The sequence below is a fragment of the Tauraco erythrolophus genome, chromosome 31 (genome assembly GCF_009769465.1).
Source record: "Tauraco erythrolophus isolate bTauEry1 chromosome 31, bTauEry1.pri, whole genome shotgun sequence".
In the NCBI taxonomy this organism is placed as follows: Eukaryota; Metazoa; Chordata; class Aves; order Musophagiformes; family Musophagidae; genus Tauraco; species Tauraco erythrolophus.
The window spans coordinates 116,575-137,510 of NC_141495.1; the positions used below are offsets into that span (position 1 = coordinate 116,575).

Genomic DNA, 20,936 nt, shown 5'->3' on the forward strand with positions numbered 1-20,936 from the left:
TGGGCCATCGGGGCCAAACCACTGTCACCCCATGGGGACTCCCCTTCGGGTGCAGCCGGTGGGGGCTGACACCCCTTCCCTGTCCTGCAATTCCCGGACAGACGGACGGACAACCGAGCCCAGGGACGGCCGCCGCTGGGGGGAACAGTCCCCAAGAGCCCCCGGTTGTGCCCCCCACCCGGGGTGGCCAAGCGCAGGCGGCCGATGACAAAGCCGGACTTTGCCCGTGTCCTCCCGGAAAGTGTCCGTGTGTCCGTCCGCCCCAGCGGGGGCCTGTCCCTGTCCTTGTCACCCGTCCCGGGAGGTGGCTCCCCGCTGGGTGCACGTGTGTGGGCGTGGGGGGGCACGTGCAGGGGGGCACGTGTGGGTCTGCATGTCCGTCTGTCCCGCTGCTCATGCGTTTGTCCCCACGTGTCTCCGTGTCCCGGTGTCCAGGTGTGTGTCCATGTGCCTGTCTGTCTGTCCGTGTCACCCGTGTGTCTGTCCCGGCGTCCTTTTGTCCACGGGCCCCAACGTCAGTCCCAGTGTCTGTCCCGCTGTCTGTCTGTCTGTCTGTCCAGGGCCTGCCAGTGTGTCTGTCCCTGTGTCCTGGGGTCTGTCCCTTTGCCACGAGGTCTGTCCGTGTGTCCATCCTTGTGTCCATGTGTCTGTCCCCGTGTCCCAGGGCTCATCTGTGTGTCTGTCCTTGTGTCCGTGTGTCTGTCCCTGTGTCCTAGAGTCTGTCCTGTGTTCATGTGACTGTCCTTGTGTCCCGGGGCCCATCCGTGTGTCTGTCCCTGTGTCCTGGGGTCCATTCTCATGTCCATGTGTCCGTCCCTGCGTCCATGTGTCTGTCCCCGTGTCCGTGTGTCTGTCCCTGTGTCCCAGGGCCCATCCATGTGTCTGTCTCTGTGTCCTTGTGTCCGTCTCTGTGTCTGTGTGTCCATCCCTGTGTCCTGGGGTCTGTCCTCGTGTCCGTGTGTCTGTCCCTGCATCCGTGTGTCTGTCCCTGTGTCCCAGGGCCCCTCCCTGTCCCCCAGGACCCATCCATGTGTCCGTCTCTGTGTCCGTGTGTCCATCCCTGTGTCCTGGGGTCTGTCCTCGTGTCCGTGTGTCCGTCCCTGCATCCAGGATCCGTCCACGTGTCCATCCCTGCGTCCGTGTGTCCGTCCCTGTGTCCTGGGGTCTGTCCTCGTGTCCGTGTGTCCGTCCCTGCGTCCAGGATCCGTCCATGTGTCCATCCCTGCGTCTGTGTGTCCGTCCCTGTGTCCTGGGGTCTGTCCTCATGTCCGTGTGTCCATCCCTGTGTCCGTGTATCCATCCCTGTGTCCTGGGGTCTGTCCTCGTGTCCGTGTGTCCGTCCCTGCATCCAGGATCCGTCCATGCGTCCATCCCTGTGTCCGTGTATCCGTCCCTGTGTCCTGGGGTCTGTCCTCGTGTCCGTGTGTCCGTCCCTGCGTCCGTGTGTCCGTCCCTGCATCCATGTGTCCGTCCCAGTGGCACACGGTCCCCGTGTCCCAGCGTCCGCCCCGCCAGTTCCCACCGTGCGCCGCGGATGGGGACCGGGACCGGGACCGGGGCCCCGGGGCGGGGCGGGGCGGTGATGGGCGGGGCCGGGGCGGGGCCGGGGCGGGGCGGCCCGGGCAGGGCCGGGAGCCACCGGGAGCCGCCGGGAGCCGCCGGAGCCGCCGCCCGTCATGGAGCCCAACAGCCCCCGCAAGATCCAGTTCACGGTGCCGCTGCTGGAGCCGCACCTCGACCCGGAGGCGGCCGAGCAGGTGGGAGGGGGGGGGGGAGGACACCGGGGAGGGGGGGTGCCACACCGGGGGGGGAGCGACCGGGGCTGCGGGTGGTCCTACCGAGGGGGCACCGGGTGGGGCGGGGGGCTGCGGGTACGGGAAGGGCACGGCGAGGGCAGCGGCGGGGGGCGAGCAGCCCCGGGGCGACCGCCGCGGTGTCGGGGCGGTGGTGGCACCCCTGGGGGGGCGGGGGGGGACGCGACCGGGTGCTGCGGGGTGGGGCGCAGCCCCCCGGTACCGGGGACACCCTCAGTGCCCCCCCCCACCCACCCCCGCACACCCCAGCACCCCAAACACCCCCCGTGGGCTCGGGGCTGCCCGGCTGGCGGTGCCAGGGCCATGTGCTGGCTCAGCACGGCGACGCCGTGGGGGGGGGTGTCCCAAGGCGGGTGTGGGGTTACGGTGTCCCCCCCCCCTCCCCGCCCCAGATCCCTCCAGCCCTTGCTCAATCCCTGCTCCCGCTGGAGGGGATCCCAGAATAGCAGCGGGAACAGGATGGCCCTGGCCGGGGGACACGACATAGCTGCCCCCCCCCGGGCAGTCTGAGCCCTCTCCCTGCCCACCTTCCCCCCCCTCGTCCCTGTGCCCCCCAGCCCCAGGGGCTGCAGGGGTCAAGAGGGGTCTTGGGGGGGACCCCCAGCCACGCCACGGTCCCCGTCATCACCAGACGTGGGAAGCTCTGCGGGGGCTTGAGGATGCTGGTGAGGAGTTGGGAGGGGGTCCAGCTGGGGGGTCTCAGCCGTGTCTCACCCCCCCGAAGACTGGGGGTCCCTGGCCGTGGAGCCCCTGCGTGCCAGCGGCGCGGGGGCGAGCGTGGGCCACCTCCCTGGCGAGCGTCTCGCTGTCGCTAAATAGTGCCACGCACCATCTGGGGCTGCCGCACGGCTCATTTGCAGCGCGGCCCCCCCAGGAGCGAGGCTGAGAGCTGGGGGGGGGGCTGCTGGGTGGTGGGCATGGGACCCCCGGCACCCACCTGGGCTGCAGCGAGGCGCAGGGGTGTCCGTGTCCCACCTCCCGTCACAGCCAGGTTCCGGGGAGGCTCGGGCACAGCCCTGCCTGTCCCTGCCTCAGTTTCCCCTCCCAGGGGTGTTCAGCTACGTCTTGGCACCTGTCGGAGCCCCGATTTGGCAGCACTTGGCAGCGTGGCAGGGCCCAAAAGCCAGCCCCGTGCGCTGGCAGCAGGTGACAATGCTGCTGTCCCCTCCCTGTGTTTACAGCTCCTATTTTTGGGGTGTTCCCTGCGGGAACCTGATGTGGGGTCCCCTGGTCAGGGGCTCACACTAAGGCAGAGCTCGGCTGTGCCAGTCCCTGGCCAGGCTGTGGCACCATGTCCCCGTGTCCTACAGGGTTGTCCCCAAGCCTGTCCAGCCCCACCCTCCGAAAGGACCTTGTCCCCGTGGACCTCCTGAGGCCCCCCGTGTCCCCACAGCTCCTGCAGCTCCGGGACCCCCGGCTCCACCAAGAGCATCCATCTGCCCTCGCCCTCCGGGGTGCCACCCATGGGTGCCAGGCCTGGCCCAGGGCTTTGTCCTGCATCTCCGCCCGGGTCCCCAAGTGCATCCTGAGCAGAGAGTGTCCCCGAGGCTGGGGAGGGGGGGTCACAGTCCAGGGAGGGGTTTGCTCCATCATGCGGAGAGATGAGCTGGACCAGTCCCCAATCCTGTTCCCATCCCTGATCCTGTTCCCATCCCCAAGCCCGTTCTGGTCCCCAACCCCCATTCCCATCCTGACTCCCCCCATGCCAGATCGGCCCCCCCCCAGGCCTGGAGGATGTGACCCCCCCCCCCAGTGATGCTGCACCCGCCGCAGGCTGCCGGGGCCGAGCTGCCGCTCTGGGCCGTGGCACTTCTTAATCGATGGTGGAGATGGATCTAAAAATAGCGGCAGGAGAGCGCGGTGCCCCGGCAAAGCCAGGGAGGGATGAAGGAAAGGATGGGGAGATGGAGAGAGGGATGGAGGGTTGGAGGGATGAAGGACCGGAGCATCCCACCCTGGGATGTCAGGTCAGGAGCCCCCCAGACACCCCAGTCCCTCTCCCAGTGCAGAGCGGGAAGGCGGGAGCACACCCCGGGGTGCTCAGCTCCACCTGGGTCACCTTGAGCAGGTGACAGCGGTGTCCCCCGCCCCATCCCTGTGCTTGGGGGGGGGGGGCTACGCTGTGGGGCACAGAGCTGCCCCACACCCCGGGGGTGGCTTTGGGGTCCCCAGGGTCCATGACTGGGGGCTGCGGGGCCCTATCCAGCCCTGGGAGGACCCCGGCCCATCCCAGCCCCATCGCTGGGGGGTGAGGGGGGGCACCTGGACCCCGAGCCTGAAGCGAGGGGCTCGTCAGTGGGTCCCTGGCTGAGAGAGGGCGATTCCCGGCGATTCCCAACTCCCTCTAATCTCCGTTTAAAATCCAGATCGTGGGTTTCTATGGTAACGGGGCCGACACGGAGAAGATGCGCGGGGGGGGGGGGGGGGGGCCGGGGAGGTGGGCTGGGGCCGGGGGGGGGTGCGGGGGGGAAGGATGAGGAGGAGGGGGGCTTCCTTCACCCGCCCAGCCGCTCGCCTGCCTCATTAGCATCTCATCAGCATCTCATTAGGCATCCCGCCTCATTAGGGAATCCTCGCTGGGAAATTCAGTTTTATTCGGAGTAATTGAGTTAGTGGGTCAGCGGGGAAAGGGGGCGAGGGAGCGGCCGCCGTGTCCCCGCCATCGTCACCACCACCGGCCACGGCCCCGTCCACGTCCGTGGCCACCGAATCCTCCAAGGAGGCCACGAAACCCCCTGCGAAGGCACCGAGTTGGGGACCACGGGGCGGGAGGGATGCTCGGGGTGACCTTGGGCAAGGACACCGTCCCCGCGGAGGAAGGGCAGGGCCCCGGCGGTGTCACCGCACCGATGGCCCCCGGTGCTTCCCGGGGCCGGGGTATAATTAGCTCCCGGCTGTCGTTGGCGCTGGCCGGGAGACCTTGATCGGAAAGACACGTGTGTCCGGCCACGGGAGCCACCGGGCGCGGGGCCCTGGTCGGAGCCCTCCGGCCCCATGGGGCCACCACCGCCCCGGGGACAAGGACATCGAGGAGGGGGCTTGGTGCTGGCGGGGCCCCGGGTGGGCATGACGGGGTTTGGGGTGCGACCGCGGGTCCTGACTCTCTCCTGGTTTTCCCCCCACTTCCAGATCCGGAGGCGCCGACCAACTCCTGCCAACCTGGTCCTGAGCAGCGACCAGTCGTCCCCAGGTGGGTCCTCACAGCGTCACAGTGTCACCCCGGGCTTCAACCCCCCCGGGGACCCCCATACTCGATGCTCAGGGACCCCCATAGCTGATGCTCAGCACCACGGCACGCTGGCCGCAGCGGGACTCATCCTGCAGCCGGGCACAGCCGCACCCCCGTGTCCCCCACCCTGGGGCTGTCCCCGTGTCCCCCACCCTGGGGCTGTCCCTGTGTCCCACCCAGCCTGGCTCAGCCCCTGCCCTCCCTGCTCCAGCGCCACGTTGCCAGGATCAGGCCCCATCCATCTCTCCGGGAAGCAGCTGCTCATGTCACCGCGTTGGTGACACCGGCACGGGGCCACCACTGCTGGCACGGGGCACGGGGGACACCAGCTGTGACATTTAAGAGCTCCTCAGTCACTGGCCCAACCCGGCATGTGGCCTTTGGGGACGGAGCCCGACCCCGCTGGCAGCTGTGTCACAGCCCCCCTGCCCCCCCCAGCTGGGGGGTTTCATCTGTCCCCGGTTTTGGGGACATGCCAGGGGCTGGGCACTGTCCCCAGGTGCCACCTCCAAGTGCAGCTACTCGGGGCAGCAGCTCTGGCAGCTCCACAGGGCTGAGCATCACCCCGGGGGGTGTGTGGGGGGGGTCAGGATGCGGCCCCGGGGGCCACCCCCAGCCACCCTCCTCTGGGATGTGGCAGGGGGCGGGATGCTGGTTCCCATGGCAACGCGGGGGCGATGCTGATGGCGGGGGGGGAACCAAGCACCCACGGGTGACAGACGGACCCAGCGGGGCTGGATTGACATCAGGGGTGCAGGATGGAGCCCAGCACCCACCGCTGACCTCTGGTCCTTCTGCCTCCCCCACCCCCACCCCCCCCAAGAGATCGACGAGGACCGGCTGCCCAACCCCCTGCTGAAGGTAGGTGCTGGCACCATGGGGGGGCTGCGGGGGGGGGTCCCAGCCCCTCGGGGTGCCCCCCCCACTCACCCCCCTTCCCTCGCAGTCGGGTCTGGCCATGTCACCCAGGCAGAGGAAGAAGGTTTCCCGCACCACCCCGACCATGAAAGGTATTTGGGGTGGGGGGATGGGGGGGGGACGGTGTCCCCCTGGTGCCACAGGGGGCCCACGAGTGCGATGCCACCCCCTTTGCTCCGGTCAGTCGTGCCCAGCACGTGGGGTCCAGGCACGGCAAATGCCACCGGAGAGGATGGGGGGGCCACCAAGCCGGGCTGCACCCCCCCGATGTCACCGGGAGTGTGGGGACGGTCACCGCTGCCCCCCACGTGCCCCCCCAGCGCCGCTCCCTGCCCGGCAGAGCTGCAGATGATGGTGGAGCATCACCTGTGCAAGCAGGCGCAGGGCGAGGAGGAGGAGGAGGCTGCCACCGCCGCCACCAGCCAGGAGCACGACCACGGCCATGGCCGCTGCCGCCACGGTGACACCGAGCACAGCCACAGCCCCGGTGGCACGTGCCCGCTGGCCACGCACGAGGGTGGCCCTGGCCCTGGTAAGGATGAATCCCTCTCCTCTCTCTGGAGAGAAGGAAAGGGGGAGGATTTGGGGGGGGCTGGGATGGTTTGGGGGGTGCAGCGGGGGGGCTGCTGCGCTCACCTCCTGCCCCACGGTGCCCGCAGGGACCCACGGGGACGGGCGGCAAAGCCTGGCCAAGGAGGGCACCCATATAGCACCGGGGGTGGGTGCCGGCAAGGGGGCTGCCAGCAGTCAGTAGGTATGGATGGGAGGGTGCTGGGACACTGTGGGGGTACTGGGTCATGGTACTGAGGCACTGGGGAGGGTACTGGGACACTAGGGGGGTACTGGGCCACGGTACTGGGGCACCGGGGGGGTACTGGGACATGGTACTGGGGTGCTAGGGGTTATTGGGGGGTACTGGGACACTGGAGGATACTGGGACAATACTGAGGCACTGAGGGGTACAGGGACCCGGCATTGGGGCACTGGGGAGGGGTATTGGGGCACTGTAATGGGACACTGCAGGGTATTGGGATGCTGTACTGGGATACTGGGGGTGTACTGGGACGCTGGGGGGGTACTGGGAAACTGTACTGGGGCACTGAGGGGGTACTTGGGCACTGGGGAGGGATTCTGGGACCCTTGGGAGGGCACTGGGGGATACTGGGACCCTTAGGAGGGTACTGGGACACTGTACTGGGACACTGGGGGGGTACTGGGACGCTGTACTGGGACACTGGGGGGGTACTGGGACACTGTACTGGGACACTGGGGGGTATTGGGATGCTGTACTGGGACACTGGGGGGGTACTGGGACACTGTACTGGGGCACTGGGGGGGTCGTGGGAAACCAGGGGGCTACCCCGGGCACTGCGCCAGGAGAAGGGAACAGTGGCACAGGGTGAGGGTGGCACCAGGGACGGGGCTGTGGCATTGGTGGGACAGGGATGGGGCTGGCGCCGTGTGTGTGTGTGTGTGTGTCCCCCCGGGGTCCCCGTCCCCCAGCGTGACTCCCGCTGTCCCCAGGTGCCGGGAGCGGGGCCACGGCCGGAGGAGCCCATCGCCCCCCGTGCCCCGGGACGGTGGTTTTTTTATTTAATCTGAGCGTTTTCTACCATTTCCACGGCTGCTCTGGGGCCGCCCCAGGAGGATTTTTTTACTGCCACAGGCAGGTGCCCCCCCACCCCCAGCCGGGGGGGGGCTCTGGGGACGATGGCAAGCTGGGCTGCCCCCCCCGTCCCCTCCTGTCCCCCCTCCCTGGGTCCCCAGGGCAGGTGACACTGGGGACCCTGAGCAGCACCCTTCGTGCCACCCCCACCCCGCCACTGGGGTGTCCCCAAAGCCACCCCGCTGTCACCACCCCCCCACCGCGGGCTGGGGGCCACGGGGAGCTGCACCCCAGCCAGCACACGCGTGTGTGTGTGCACACGCTTGCACACGCGTGGCTTGGGGGGGGGGGTGTGCACGTGCATGCACTTGTGCACAAGCCGCGGGCGTTTGCACACCCACCTGCACACACGGATGTCGGGGGGGGGGGGCCAGGGGGGTCTGGCACACCCGTGCACTTTGCACATGCGATTCGCATGCACGCCCATGTGCGGACACACAGAGCACGCGTGCACACGCCTGGGTGGGCACGGGGACCCCCCCCCCAACTTCCCGCCTCAGCTGGTATTAAAGGGATCCCTTCTCCCCGCCGCCTCCTCCTTGCCTTCGCGCCGGGGGGGGGGCACAGGGGTGCTGGGACCCTCCTTTGGGTGCTGGGGGGCAGCACCCACCTCCAGGCTTCAGCCCTGTTCCAGGGTCCGATCCAGCTGTGCCACCCCCTCCGTCCCCAGGCCCTGGCACTGTGTCCCCCCCACCCCGGGGGGGACACGGGCATCCTGCCCCCCCACCACTGGGGTCACGCGTGTCCCCAGTCCCCAGGACAAGGCTGGTGGTGACGTACAGTTTATTAATTGCTCGTTAGCGGCGGCACTTCGCTTCACATGCGTGGGGGGGGGGGGGTGCGGGGGGCAGCTCTGCCAGCGGTGACCCCGTGGGGACACGCCGCGGGGTACGGAAGTACAAACACAGACGGGCCGGGCTGGAGCCGAGAGGAGTGCGGAGCTGGAAGAGGCTCGAGGAACACCGGGATGCCGGAGGATGCTCAAGGCACACCGGAGCCGGGATGCCAGAGGATGCTCGAGGCACGCTGGGATGCTGGAGGATGCTCGAGGCACACCGGGATGCCCAAAGATGCTGGAGGCACACCGGGATGCCCAAAGATGCTGGAGGCACACCGGGATGCCAGAGGCACACCGGGATGCCAGAGGCACACCAGGATGCCAGAGGATGGTGGAGGCACACCGGGATGCCGGAGGATGCTCAAGGCACACCGGGATGCCAGAGGACATTGAGGCACACCGGAGCCAGGATGCCGAAGGAAGAGCAGGGTTGGAGGAAGCAGGGGGATCGCGGGGGCATGCCGGAGCCGGAGGGTGCTGGAGCCAGCGATGCCGGAAGCATGCCGGAGCCAGCAGGTGCCAGAGGCACCCTGGCACTGGGGAATGTGGCAGCACGGGATGCCAGCACCAGCGGACGCTGGAGCCAGGGGCCCGATCCTGCCTCCCAGCTCCCACCGCTCCTCCGGTCCCCCACATGCTGCCCCATCACCACCCCGCTGCCCCCCCCCTACCCCCACCGTGTGGGGCAGGAGCCCACGGGGAAGCCCTGTGGTGCCCTCGGGGTCAGCAGAGCGGGGGGCCAGGCCCTGCGGGGACGTGTCCCCCACCTGCAGTGACCCCCAGACCCACATCCTGGGCCAGGGATGTTTGGGGCACGTGGGGCGGGATGGGGATGGCACAGGGGGGGGACATCAGGGGCCACCACCGTGGTGTCACCAGATGGACCCGAGCACCCACAGAGTGTGGTCCTTGGGGTGACAGCACATCCGCCACAGCTCCTCAGTCCCCTGCTGTCCCCAGCCCCCCGTCACCATCCCCAGCACCCCCCCCCCCCGCCAGCCTCCTGCTCCCCAACGGGGCGAGAAGTTTTTTTTTAAAAAAAAGCCATAAGGACAAAACCCGGCGCGGGGTGGGGGGAGCTGGGCAGCCGCTGGTGTGGCAGTGAGAGGGTCGGCGTCACCGGCACCTGTGGCCCAGAGCCACGCGGTTTGGTGGCCACCTTGGCACGAGGCAGCCGGAGCTGGGAGGGTGCCAGCCCCGGGGCTGCTCTTGGCACGAATCCCCGGGCAGCTCCTTCCCTCCGAATGGTGCTGGACTTGATGGCGGCGAAGACTTTGGGCGAGACGAGGACCTGGGGGGGACAGTCGGGGCTGTGATGGCCACGCCACCCATCCCCCCTGTGTGTGTCCCCCCCCCCCCTTGCCCCCCAGCACCCACCTCGCTCCTCCCAGTGCTATTCCACGTCCCCGTTCTGGTTGTGCCGGTGCGGTGCCGCCGCCGGCTGCTCCTCGCAGGGCGACAGCTCCTCGATGGACGCCTGGTTGGTGATGCCTGCGGCGGGACGCGGGGCTGGACCCATGGGTGCTGAGACCCCCCCCTCACCAGGTGTCACCCACCCCACAAGTCTGGGGGTCCCCAACCCTGTGCCAGGGCCACCTCCCTGCCCAGGGCTGCTCGGCACCGCGCGTCCCCCCGTGACGGTCCCCATCCCCTCGCCGGTGGCCGCAGTGGCCACGGTGGCTACCACCTACCGCTGGCCGCCCGTTCCTTCCACTTCTGCTTGTTCTCCTGGATGTACTTGGCCCAGGTGGAGCGGAAACTGGCCACGTCAGCTTTCACGTCCCCCAGCTCCAGGTGCTCGTCCAGGGACGGCTGCCGCCACTGCGAGCTGCGGGCACAGGGATGGGCACCGGCTGGCAGCGGGGCAGAGCCACCGCCACCACCTCCTGCATCTCAAACTAAGGAGGTGCCTCCCTGCAGGGATGGGGAAACTGAGGCAGGATGGCACAGCCCGACCTGGCCTGCTGGCCGGCCGCCGGGTTGCCCTTGGCTTTGGTGCCGTCCTCGGCGAGGGGCAGCACCATCTTCTCGGCCACGTCGGTCAGCACCGAGAAGGTGGGCTCCACGATGAAGTCGATGAAACCTGCGGTGGGGAAGGGCCACGGCGGCGATGGGGACACCCCCTCGCCCACTGGGAATGGGGATGGGGATGAGGATGGGGATTGAGACCCCTCCACCACCACTCACCAATCTGGGACTGGGCCACCAGTGTGGAGGTGCGGTCGCAGAGCGGGGAGAAGGGCAGCCCCAGCTCAGCCTCCTTGTCCCCCTGCCAAGGCAAAGGGAGATGAGTGTCCCCGTGGGAGGGTGCCCACGTCCCCCCGCCCGTCCCCGGGTCAGGGGGCACACGGGTGGCCCTACCTGCCTGAAGAACTCCTCCATCAGGGCTTTGGTCCAGCGGCTGTGGACCGACCACTGCTTGGTGGGGTGGCTGATGTCGGCCGCGTGCAGCAGCAGCGACAGCACCTTGGACTTATCGATCCTGGGGAGGGGACCGAGGGTCGGCCCCAAAAAACCACGGTGGCCCCTCCCCGCCGTGCCACCAGGACCGACCCCCCCGCTGTGCCAGGCTGGGTGCCCGTACTCACCGCTCCAGCTGCTGCAGGGACGTCTTCATGGACTTCACCTGCTGGAAGTGGCAGGACATGTCGGTGGCCAGGACCATCTCGATGACCAAAGCCCGCAGCTCCCTGCGCCCCGGGGAGGGGGGGGGAAATGCCGTCAGGGCCCCCCGTGCCCCGTCGGGGACGGCCCTGGGGACAGGGTGGGGGGACACGGACAGGGACCTTACGCGAACTCGTCCTTGGTGAGGTTGACGAAGATGTTCATCTCGTCGTCCTGCATCATGCGGAAGACGGCGCTGATGTGGTGGTTCTCCAGCACCGAGCGGTCGTTGTAGAGGATGGCGCAGTCTGACCTGGGGACGGAGGGGATGCTGGGGGCCTGGCATGGCGGGGGGCAGCAGGAGTCCTCACCCCCTGGGGAGAGGGGTGACTCCAGGGTGCCAGCACAGCTGCATCTGAGCTGTATTGGGAGCCCCGGGTGTGCCCAGGGTGCCACCACATCTGTATCTCAGCTGTATCGGTGGCCCTGGGGTGCCACCACACCTGTATCCCAGCCGTTTTGGTGGCCTGAGTGTCCCCGAGGTGCCACCACATCTGTATCTCAGCCATATTGGTGGCCTGAGTGTTCCAAAGGTGCCACCACATCTGTATCTCAGCCGTATTGGTGGCCCTGGGGTGCCACCACATCTGTATCCTGCCTGTATCAGTGGCCCTGGGTGTCCCCAGGGTGCCACCACATCTGTATCCCAGCCATATCAGTGGCCCTGAGCATCCCCAGGGTGCCACGTCTGTATCCTGCCCATATCAGTGGCCCTGGGTGTCCCTGAGGTGCCACCCCATCTATATCCCAGCCACATCGGTGGCCCTGGCGTGCCACCACATCTGCATCCTGCCCATATCAGCAGCCCTTGGTGCCCCCAGGGTGCCAGCACAGCTGTATCCCAGCCATATTGGTGGCTCTGGGTGTCCCCATGGTGCCACTCCGTCCTTTCCACACCCTGCAGCGTCCCAGGTGTGCCCACAACAGGTCCTCAGCCCTGCCCATGCTGTGCTATGCCACCTGCGCCGTGCCATGCTGTGTCATGCCACACCACCTACGCCATGCCATGCCGCCCGTGCCACGCTGTGACACCTGTGCCGTGCCACCCATGCCGTGCCACCCGCCCTCACTTGGTCTGGATGTGAAAGCTGTTGGTGGTGCCCGTGTGCTCGTAGTCGTGGATGGCAGCAGCGAAGATGATGGCCAGGACCTCGATCTCCGTCAGGTAGTGCTGGGGGGGGGGCACGGGGACAGGCAGTGGGTGCTCCAGTGCCACCCCACGAGGGGCACAGTGCCCAACAGGTGCGGGGTCCTCTGTGCGTGATTTCGCACGACCACGCGTGACAAGGCACACGCACGGCCACGTGTGTGACACGCCACAAGCGTGCACGTGCCACGGGCATGACAGCCAGGTGGGGAGGACAGGGTGCCCGCGTGGACCGGGTGTCACCCCCCGTGTGCCCACTCATCCCCCCAAGCCGGGGGGTCACCCCCATCCCCCCATCATCCTGGTGACATCCCCATGATGACACCGCAGCCAGTGAACAGCACCGTCTCCATGGCAACAAGCATCGCCTGGACCAGCTGGACCAGCACCGGCCATCGGCCACAGCCTGGGACCCCCGTGGGCACCGCCCCCGCCCCGTACCACCATGCCAGTGCGGAGCAGGAAGCAGTGGACGGTCTGGGTGACGTCGGCGGCGTGGACCTGGTTGTGGTAGGGGTTCCGGTACTTCCCGTAACCGGCCTCCAGCGCGTCCAGCAGCGTCGTCAGGAAGACGGTGGGGATCTGTGGCACGGGCACGGGCACGCGGCGTCACCGCAAAGCCACCGGCGAATGCCAGGGGTACCCAGGGGTGGGCGCGGGCGCACCTTGAAGCGGCTGTTGAGGTTGTGTCGGGTGAAGAGCTCGAAGACGATGGTCCGCAGGGAGTGGTCGTCCGTCACCCGGTTGAGCGCAAAGACGTCGAAGCACCACAGGTCGAGGCTCTGCAGGGACACGCGGGCATCACCCTGGCACCGGGGCAAGGCCAGCGCCCACTGACACCTGGCTGTGCCCGGCCGTGCCCAGGGATGCTGAGCCATGCCCAGGGATGCCAAGCTGTGCCAAGCAATTCCAGGTGATGCCTAGGGATGCTAAGCTGTGCCCAGCAATGCCAGGTGATGCCCAAGGATGCCCAGGGATGCCAAGAAATTCCAGGTGATGCCCAGAGATGCCCAAGGATGCTGAGCCATGCCCAGGGATGTCAAGCCATGCCCAGCAATTCCAGGTGATGCCCAGGGATGCCTAGAGATGCCCAGGGATGCCAAACAATTCCAGGTGATGCCCAGGGTTGCCAAGCCATGCCAAGCAATTCCAGGTGATGCCTAAGGATGCCCAGGGACACTGAGCCATGCCCAGGGATGCTGAGCCATGCCGAGCCATGCCGAGCCATGCCCAGGGATGCCAAACAATCCCAGGTGATGCCCAGGGATGCCAACCCATGCCCGGCAGTGCCAGGCAGGGGGGTTTGGAGTGCCCCCCGTACCCCACGGTACCTTCAGGCAGTTGAGGACAGAAGCGGAGTAGCTGGGCCCCACGGCCGTGTACGTCCGGCGAAACATCCTGCAAGGGAGGGGAGGCAGGAATGGTGGGGGTGCTGGGGCACAGCCTGGGTGCTGGGGGACCCATCTGAGTGCTGGGGCACAGCCTGGGTGCTGGGGGACCCATCCGGGTGCTGGGGCACAGCCTGGGTGCTGGGGGACCCATCTGGGTGCTGGGGCACAGCCTGGGTGCTGGGGGACCCCATCCAGGTGCTGGGGGACAGGCCTGGGGCTTGGACACCCACTTGGGTGCTCAGAGACCCACCTGAGTGCTCAGGGACAGACTTTGGGTGCCAGGGGACAAACCCTGGGGGCAAGAGACAGTCCTGGGTGCTCGGGGACCCACCTGGGTGCTGGGGTCAGCCCTTGGGTGCTTGGAGATACCTGGGTATTGGGGACCCACCTGGGTGCTCAGGGACCCACCTGGGTGCTGGGGGACAGCCCTTGGGTGCTTGGGGACCCACCTTGGTGCTTGGGGACCCAGCTGGGTGCCACAGAACAGCCCCAACCCACCAGGGACCACGTTCCCGCTCCCCTCATCTCCATCCCAGCCACGGTCCCACCCTGACACCCCCCCCACACCCACCCAGCACCCACCTTTCCACGAAGATGCCAGCCTGGACGGCGTGAACGATGCTCCGAAACTTGGGCTTCTCCTCGGCCCGGCGCCCCTTGGCTCGTGCCTGCTGGGTGAAGGTGGCCGCCAGCCAGTCCCGCACCTCCGAGGGCACGGCCGCGTCCGAGCCCATCTCCCGCAGCTCGTCCTCCGTGTCCAACATCTGCCTGCGGGACGGGCGACGGGATGGGGTGGGGTGGGCATCAGGGTGGGCATCGTAGAACCAGAGAATCGTTTAGGTTGGAAAAGACCTTGAAGATCATCAAGTCCAACTGTTGAGCCAACACTGCCAAGTCCACCACTGAACCACGGCCCTGAGCGCCACGGCTACATGGCTTCGGAATATCTCCAGGGATGGTGACCCCACCACGGCCCTGGGCAGCCCGTTCCAACACCTGACCATGCTTTTGGTGAAGACATTTTTCCTCATGCCCAACCTAAACCTCCCCTGGCACAACTTGAGGCTGTTTCCTCTTGTCCTGTGGCTTGTTACTTGGGAGAAGAGACCGACCCCACCTCCCTACAACCTCCCTCCACGTAGTTGTACAGAGCGAGAAGGTCTCCCCTGAGCCTCCTTTTCTCCAGGCTGAACAACCCCAGTTCCCTCAGCTGCTCCTCACGAGGCTTGGAGGCTCCAGAACCTTCACCAGCTTCGTGTCCTGTCTTTGGACACACTCCAGCACCTCGAGGTCCTTCTTGTTGTGAGGGGCCCAAAACTGACCACAGGATTCGAGGTGCTGAGTCCAGGGGGACGATCCCTTCCCCGGTCCTGCTGGCCACGCTATTGCTGATACAAGCCAGGATGCTGTTGGCCTTCTTGGCCACCTGAGGACACTGCTGGGTCACGTTCAGCCAACTGTTGACCAACACTCCCAGGTCCTTTTCCACTGGGCAGCTTTCCAGCTGCTCCTCCCCAAGCATCGCGTGGTGGCTTGGGTTGTGGTGACCCAGCACTTGATCTTGTCGAACCTCCTGTAACCTCCTACCTTGATGAACCTCGTCCTTTTGGTCCAGCCTGTCCAGATCCCTCTGTAGAACCTTCCCACCCTTGAGCAGATCAACACTCCCACCCAGCTTGGTGTCACCAGCATCATCTACTCCGTTCTCATGAGCCCCCCTCTGCAGTGCTGCATTCAGCTCCGGGGTCCCCAACAGTAGAAGGACATGGAGCTGCTGGAGCAGGGCCAGAAGAGGACCACAGAGATGATCCGAGGGCTGGAGCACCTCTGCGCTTCTGGACTCTGAGGGTGGAGAGGCACTGGCACAGGTTGCCCAGAGAAGCTGTGGCTGCCCCATCCCTGGCAGTGTTCAAGGCCAGGTTGGATGGGGCTTTGGGCACCCTGGTGTGGTGGAGGGTGTCCCTGCCCATGGTGGGGGGGTTGGACTGGATGATCCTGCAGGTCCCTTCCAACCCGTTCCGTGACTCTATGATGTCCCACGTCCCCCCCCTTGCCACCCCTCACCCTGCCCGTACCTGGTCTCATCGATGTAGACGGCCTCCAGCAGCGACGCGGCGTATTCCAGGTTCCTCTTCAGCTCCTCCACGTTCACCTCGCCCGTCTCCAGCTGCTTCACCATGTACCGCAGCCTGCGGGCACCCGGGCGGCCGTTACCGCACCCAGAGCTCCTGCACCCGGCACCCAGCACCCAGAGCTGGTCCTGCACCCGGCACCCAGCACCCAGAGCTCATCCTGCACCTGGTACCCAGCACCCAGAGCTGGTCCTGCATCCAGAGCTCATCCTGCACCCGGCACCCAGCACCCAGAGCTCATCCTGCACCTGGTACCCAGCACCCAGAGCTCATCCTGTACCTGGTACCCAGCACCCAGAGCTCATCCTGCACCTGGTACCCAGCACCCAGAGCTCATCCTGTACCTGGTACCCAGCACCCAGAGCTCATCCTGCACCCAGAGCTCATCCTGCACCTGGTACCCAGCACCCAGAGCTCATCCTGTACCTGGTACCCAGCACCCAGAGCTCATCCTGCACCCAGAGCTCATCCTGCACCTGGTACCCAGCACCCAGAGCTCATCCTGTACCTGGTACCCAGCACCCAGAGCTCATCCTGCACCCAGAGCTCATCCTGCACCTGGTACCCAGCACCCAGAGCTCATCCTGTACCTGGTACCCAGCACCCAGAGCTCATCCTGCACCCAGAGCTCATCCTGCACCTGGTACCCAGCACCCAGAGCTCATCCTGTACCTGGTACCCTGCACCCAGAGCTCATCCTGCATCTAGAACTCATCCTGCACCCGGTACCCAGCACCCAGAGCTCGTCCAGCACCCTTGGGACCTGCAGTGGGGTCAGGGTGCCGAGCTCCCCTCCCTGCCCCACCGTGCCTCAGTTTCCCCCTGTCACCGGCTCTGTCATGGGGGGTGACAGCGGTGGCACCCACGGGTGTCCCAGCAGCGTGGGGACGGGAGCCCAGCGCAGCCGCCCTCCCCCCACCGCTTGTGACACCCACGCAGGACACGGGGACACGGCACATCCCAGCGGGGGGGACCCTGGGAGGTGGGGGGACACAGTCTGGCAGGGAGAGCACCCAGATTTGCACACACAGCACGTGTGCACACACGTGTGCACGCACACGAACGTGGCTATACGCACACAGACGATGCGTGTGCATGTGTGCAGGCACACACGTGTGCACACACACACGGGGTGTGCACACACAGGCGTGCACACGTGCGCACCCCCCACTCAACAACGCACACGCGTGTGCAAACATGCACACCGCACACGTATGGTACGCACAAGCACGTATACGCACACGCATCCCACGCGTGCAAATACCCACCCGCAGCGCACACGTGTGCACGGAGCTACGCTCTCCCCCCAGCCCCCGCCTCGGGGCAAGCCCTCCCCGTCTGCCACACGCCTGAACACGCGTGTGCCCGCAGCCGGCCGGCCCTTGGCCATCTGTCCGCGTGTCCGTGTGTCTGCCGTGGCGGAGGGGCGCGGAGGCGGCGGTGGGGAGGGGGAATCCCATCTGCCACCCGGGAAGCGCCACCCCCGCAGCCATGTCTCCCGCTGCAGCCGCCTTGCTCGCACGCCGGCTGGCACGGGCTGGCACAGGCTGGCACGGGAGATCACGGGCCAGGAGGAGGGATGGGGGGGCACCCAGGGATGGTGCTGGTCCCTTGGTGGGATGTTGGTCCCTGTCCTGGTGTGGCTCAGCCCTCTGGTCACCCTGTCCCTTCCTGGGTGCCTCGCTGCCACTGCCTCTGGCACCCACTGTGTCCCCAGTGGCACCCAGGGGGTCTCCAGCAGTGACCACCTGGCGCTCAACAGGTCCCCATTGGTCGCCACAGGGTCCCCATCACTGCCACCAGCACCCACTGGGTCTCCATCAGCAACCATGTGGCATGCGACAGGTCACCATCGGTACCCAGGGGTTCCCCTTCGGTGACCACCTGGCACCTGACAGGTGCCCACTGGTACCGAGGGGTTCCCCAGCAGTGACCACCTGGCACCTGGCAGGTCCCCATTGGTACCCAGGGGGTCCCCAGCAGTCCCCATCGCTGCCAGCAGCACCCACGGTGTCCCCATCGGTGACCACCTGGCACCTAACAGGTCCCCATTGGTACCGAGGGGTTCCCCAGCAGTGACCATCTGGCACCTGACAGGTCCCCATCGGTACCCAGGGGGTCCCCAGTGGTCCCAATCAGTGCCCACCCAGTACCTATGGGTCCCCACCCCCTGGCCACACGGTCCCCAAGGCTGGTGGCACCGATCCCCACTGCCAGCAGGTTCCCCACGATGCCACCAGCCCGACCCGGGTTTGGGGACAGCTCCCACGGTGGCACCTGAACCCACCCCTCAGTACCCATGTCCTCGCAGTGGGGACGTCACCCTGGTCACGACCCCGAGCGAAAGCCCCGTGGGAGCGACACGGTGACGGTGGCTCCTGGTGGCCCCGCGCCTCATTAGCGCTAACGAGAGCTGGCAGCGAGCGGGCGAGACCCCGTGGACCCCCAGGTGGTCGTGCCAGGCTGCGCGAGGTGACGCGTGGCCACGCGTGGCCCCAACAACCAGCCCCAGCCACCCTGTCCCCACCAGCCCGGTCCCCTGGGGAAACTGAGGCACGGCATGCAAAGGGATGGACAAGCCCAGCCGCGTGCGCACATCTGCACACGCGTGTGTTTGCCGACGCGAGCGCGGGTCCGTGCACGGGCACACGCAGCTGTTGCACACCCACTCCTCGCCCTGGCGCAGCGGCCGGACCTGGGCTCGGTGGGTGGGGGCCACCCCCCGGCCAAGGTGACGGTGATGGTGACGGCTGCCAGTGAGCGGGGCGGGGGGGCCGGGGGGGAAGGGGGGGGCCGGGCGGGGGGGCGGCCAGGCCAGACGTCACGTTCGAGCCAGCGCGAAGCTCCCGAGCCCGACGCGCGGCGAGGGAATGTGACCTTGGGGAAGGCGGCTGTCACCTTCCCGTGCCCGACACCCACCCCTGGGGACACCCATCCCTGGGGGAGACCCACCCTCGGGGTCACCCACCCTCTGGGGACATGCATCCCTGGGGACACCCACCCTCTGGGACACCCATCGTCTGGGACAGCATCCCTGGGGATATCCACGCCTGGGGTCACCCACCCTCTGGGTCACCCATCCTTAGGGACATCCATCCTTGGGGACACCCACCCTCTGGGGCACCCACCCTCGGTGGACCCCCATGTCACTCGCCCCTCACGGATGGAGCTGAGACCCCCCCTGAGCGGAGCCCGGGGACGAGGGACACCCCCCACCCCGCAGCAGGAGCAGGGGTCGGGCTGCGTCACGCTGCCAGGCGGGTGCCACCCGCGCCCACGGTCCCCACGGGCTGTCTGTCACCACCCACGGCCCCGCGCTGCTGCCACCCCCCCCGCCGTGTCCCAGGCACCCCGCAGCCCACCCGAGCGGCATCGGTGTCCCCAGGGCCGCCCCGCACCCAGAGAGGGGCTCAGGGGTGGGCTGGGGGTGCCACCAGCGCTGGGGACCCCTCCAGGACTGACACTGCAGCCCCACGCGCACCCACGGGTGCCCCGAACCCTCCAGCTCCCCGCTTTGGGGTCCCCATCCCGGCTGACCCCCACCCCAGGGACTTGTCACCAGTCCCCAACACTCAGAGGGGGCTGGAATCCAGCACCCTGGGGACCCCTCGCTGCTCCCACCTCCGTCACCCACCTGGGTGCTGGGGCCCATCCCCACGCTGGGGTCCCCGCTGCCCCTGGGTGCTGGCGGGGACCTGGGGGGGCACAGGGAGGGACCCCCAGCCCCCCCTTTTCCCCCACACCCCCACTGCGGGGGCGGCCGCCAGCGATTCCGGGGGAGCGGGAGCATGGCACAGCCCACGCGCTGGCACACCTGCACACGCACATGCACGCTCCTGCTCACACGCACCGCTGCACACGCGTGTGCACGCTCCCGCCGGGCAACGTGCGCAGCCGGTTGCACACTCAGGCTTGCACCAACGTTTCACGCCTCGGCTGAGTCCCGCCCCGGCCTCGGGCTCGTGCGAAACACGCTCAGCGGGGTGAGCGTGCGACACGGGCACCTGGCTCCCGTCCGTGTGTGCCCACTTCGGCACGCCAGCGCCGTGCACACCCCTGCCAGCGTGCCCCCTGTGCACAAGCGCGCCTTCGCCGGCCGCCACGTGCCGGGTGGCCCCGTGCACACGCGGCCGTGCACGCCCCTTGCACGCCCACGCCCGCACCCGCCGCACGAGGACTCGCACGTGCTGCGGGGTGGCAAGGGGGCACGCGCACACGTGAGCCCACGCATGAGCACAGCTGCACACCGGGCGAGGGGGGTGGCACCCCTGGGGCCACCCACAGCCCCCCTGGTGAGGAGGGGGCTGCGGGGTGGCACCTTGGGGTGTCAGAGGGTGGCATCCCTCCCCTGGCACCCGCTCTGCCCCCTCGAAGTTGGGGACACCCCAACACCCCTTTGCTCTCCCCACTGTGTCACCCGGGGCGAGGGGTGCTGGAGGGCCCCCACCCAGACCCACCCCAAGATCGTGGGTGCCCCCAGCCTGAGGGGGTGCGATAAGTGCAGGGGGGTCCCAAGGGTGACCAGGGGGTCCTGCATGGGGGTTGGGGGGCAGCGTGTGGATGGGACGGGGACACCTGGGGGTCCCCGGGGCAGAGAGCTCTGGGGGGCACCCTGGGGGCAGCTGAAGGTCCCAGGGGGTCCTGCCTGGAGCAGGGAGGGGGGCACAGGGTGGGGGTCACCAGAGGGGTCTCGGAGAAGGATGGGGGATAGTGCCTTCAAAGAGGGGTGCCCAGTGGGTTAGTGGGTGCGACCTCAGATGAGCTTAGGGGTCCCGCTTTGGGGGTCCCAATTTGGAGGTGGGAGGTCTTGGTTTGCGGGGGGGGTCCCGGTTTTGGAGAGGGGGGTGGTCCTGGTTTCTGGGTGGGGATTCAGCTTTCGGGGTGCTGTCCCGGTTTAGAGGGGGGTGGTCCCGTTTTTTTGGGGGGAGGTCTGGTTTTGGGGGAATCCTATTTTTTTTTTAAGGGGGTCCTGTTGTTTGTTTGGTTTTTGGGGGGGGGTCACTCACAGCGCCCGGAGCTTGACCCAGATCTTCTTGCTGGGGGCGGACTTGATCTCCAGCGGGGACGGGCAGCCGCCGGCCGGGTCCAGCCCCTCCCGCTCGGGCTCCAGCCCCGGGAGGCTCCGCGGCGGCTCCAT

General features: G+C 67.7%; 2 protein-coding genes across 2 annotated transcripts; one reads left to right on the plus strand and one right to left on the minus strand.

Annotated features, from left to right (window-relative positions):
* The first annotated feature begins 1,671 nt into the window (after positions 1 to 1,671).
* On the plus strand, positions 1,672 to 7,624 carry PPP1R1A (protein phosphatase 1 regulatory inhibitor subunit 1A). Its single transcript, XM_086628607.1, has 7 exons — positions 1,672 to 1,757; positions 4,944 to 5,004; positions 5,867 to 5,904; positions 5,990 to 6,053; positions 6,302 to 6,493; positions 6,621 to 6,715; positions 7,486 to 7,624. The coding sequence occupies exons 1-6, from the start codon at positions 1,677 to 1,679 to the stop codon at positions 6,713 to 6,715; spliced, it is 531 nt and encodes a 176-aa protein (XP_086484733.1). The 5' UTR covers positions 1,672 to 1,676; the 3' UTR covers positions 7,486 to 7,624.
* Positions 7,625 to 9,858: 2,234 nt separating this feature from the next.
* PDE1B (phosphodiesterase 1B) lies at positions 9,859 to 20,936 on the minus strand. The gene is made up of 14 exons (XM_086628492.1): positions 20,806 to 20,936; positions 15,743 to 15,856; positions 14,250 to 14,435; positions 13,608 to 13,674; positions 12,942 to 13,058; positions 12,718 to 12,858; positions 12,200 to 12,300; positions 11,257 to 11,382; positions 11,054 to 11,155; positions 10,827 to 10,947; positions 10,653 to 10,734; positions 10,422 to 10,548; positions 10,157 to 10,293; positions 9,859 to 9,956 (listed from the first exon to the last, which is right to left on the minus strand). Exons 1-14 carry the CDS (start codon positions 20,934 to 20,936, stop codon positions 9,859 to 9,861), a joined length of 1,650 nt encoding a protein of 549 aa, XP_086484618.1.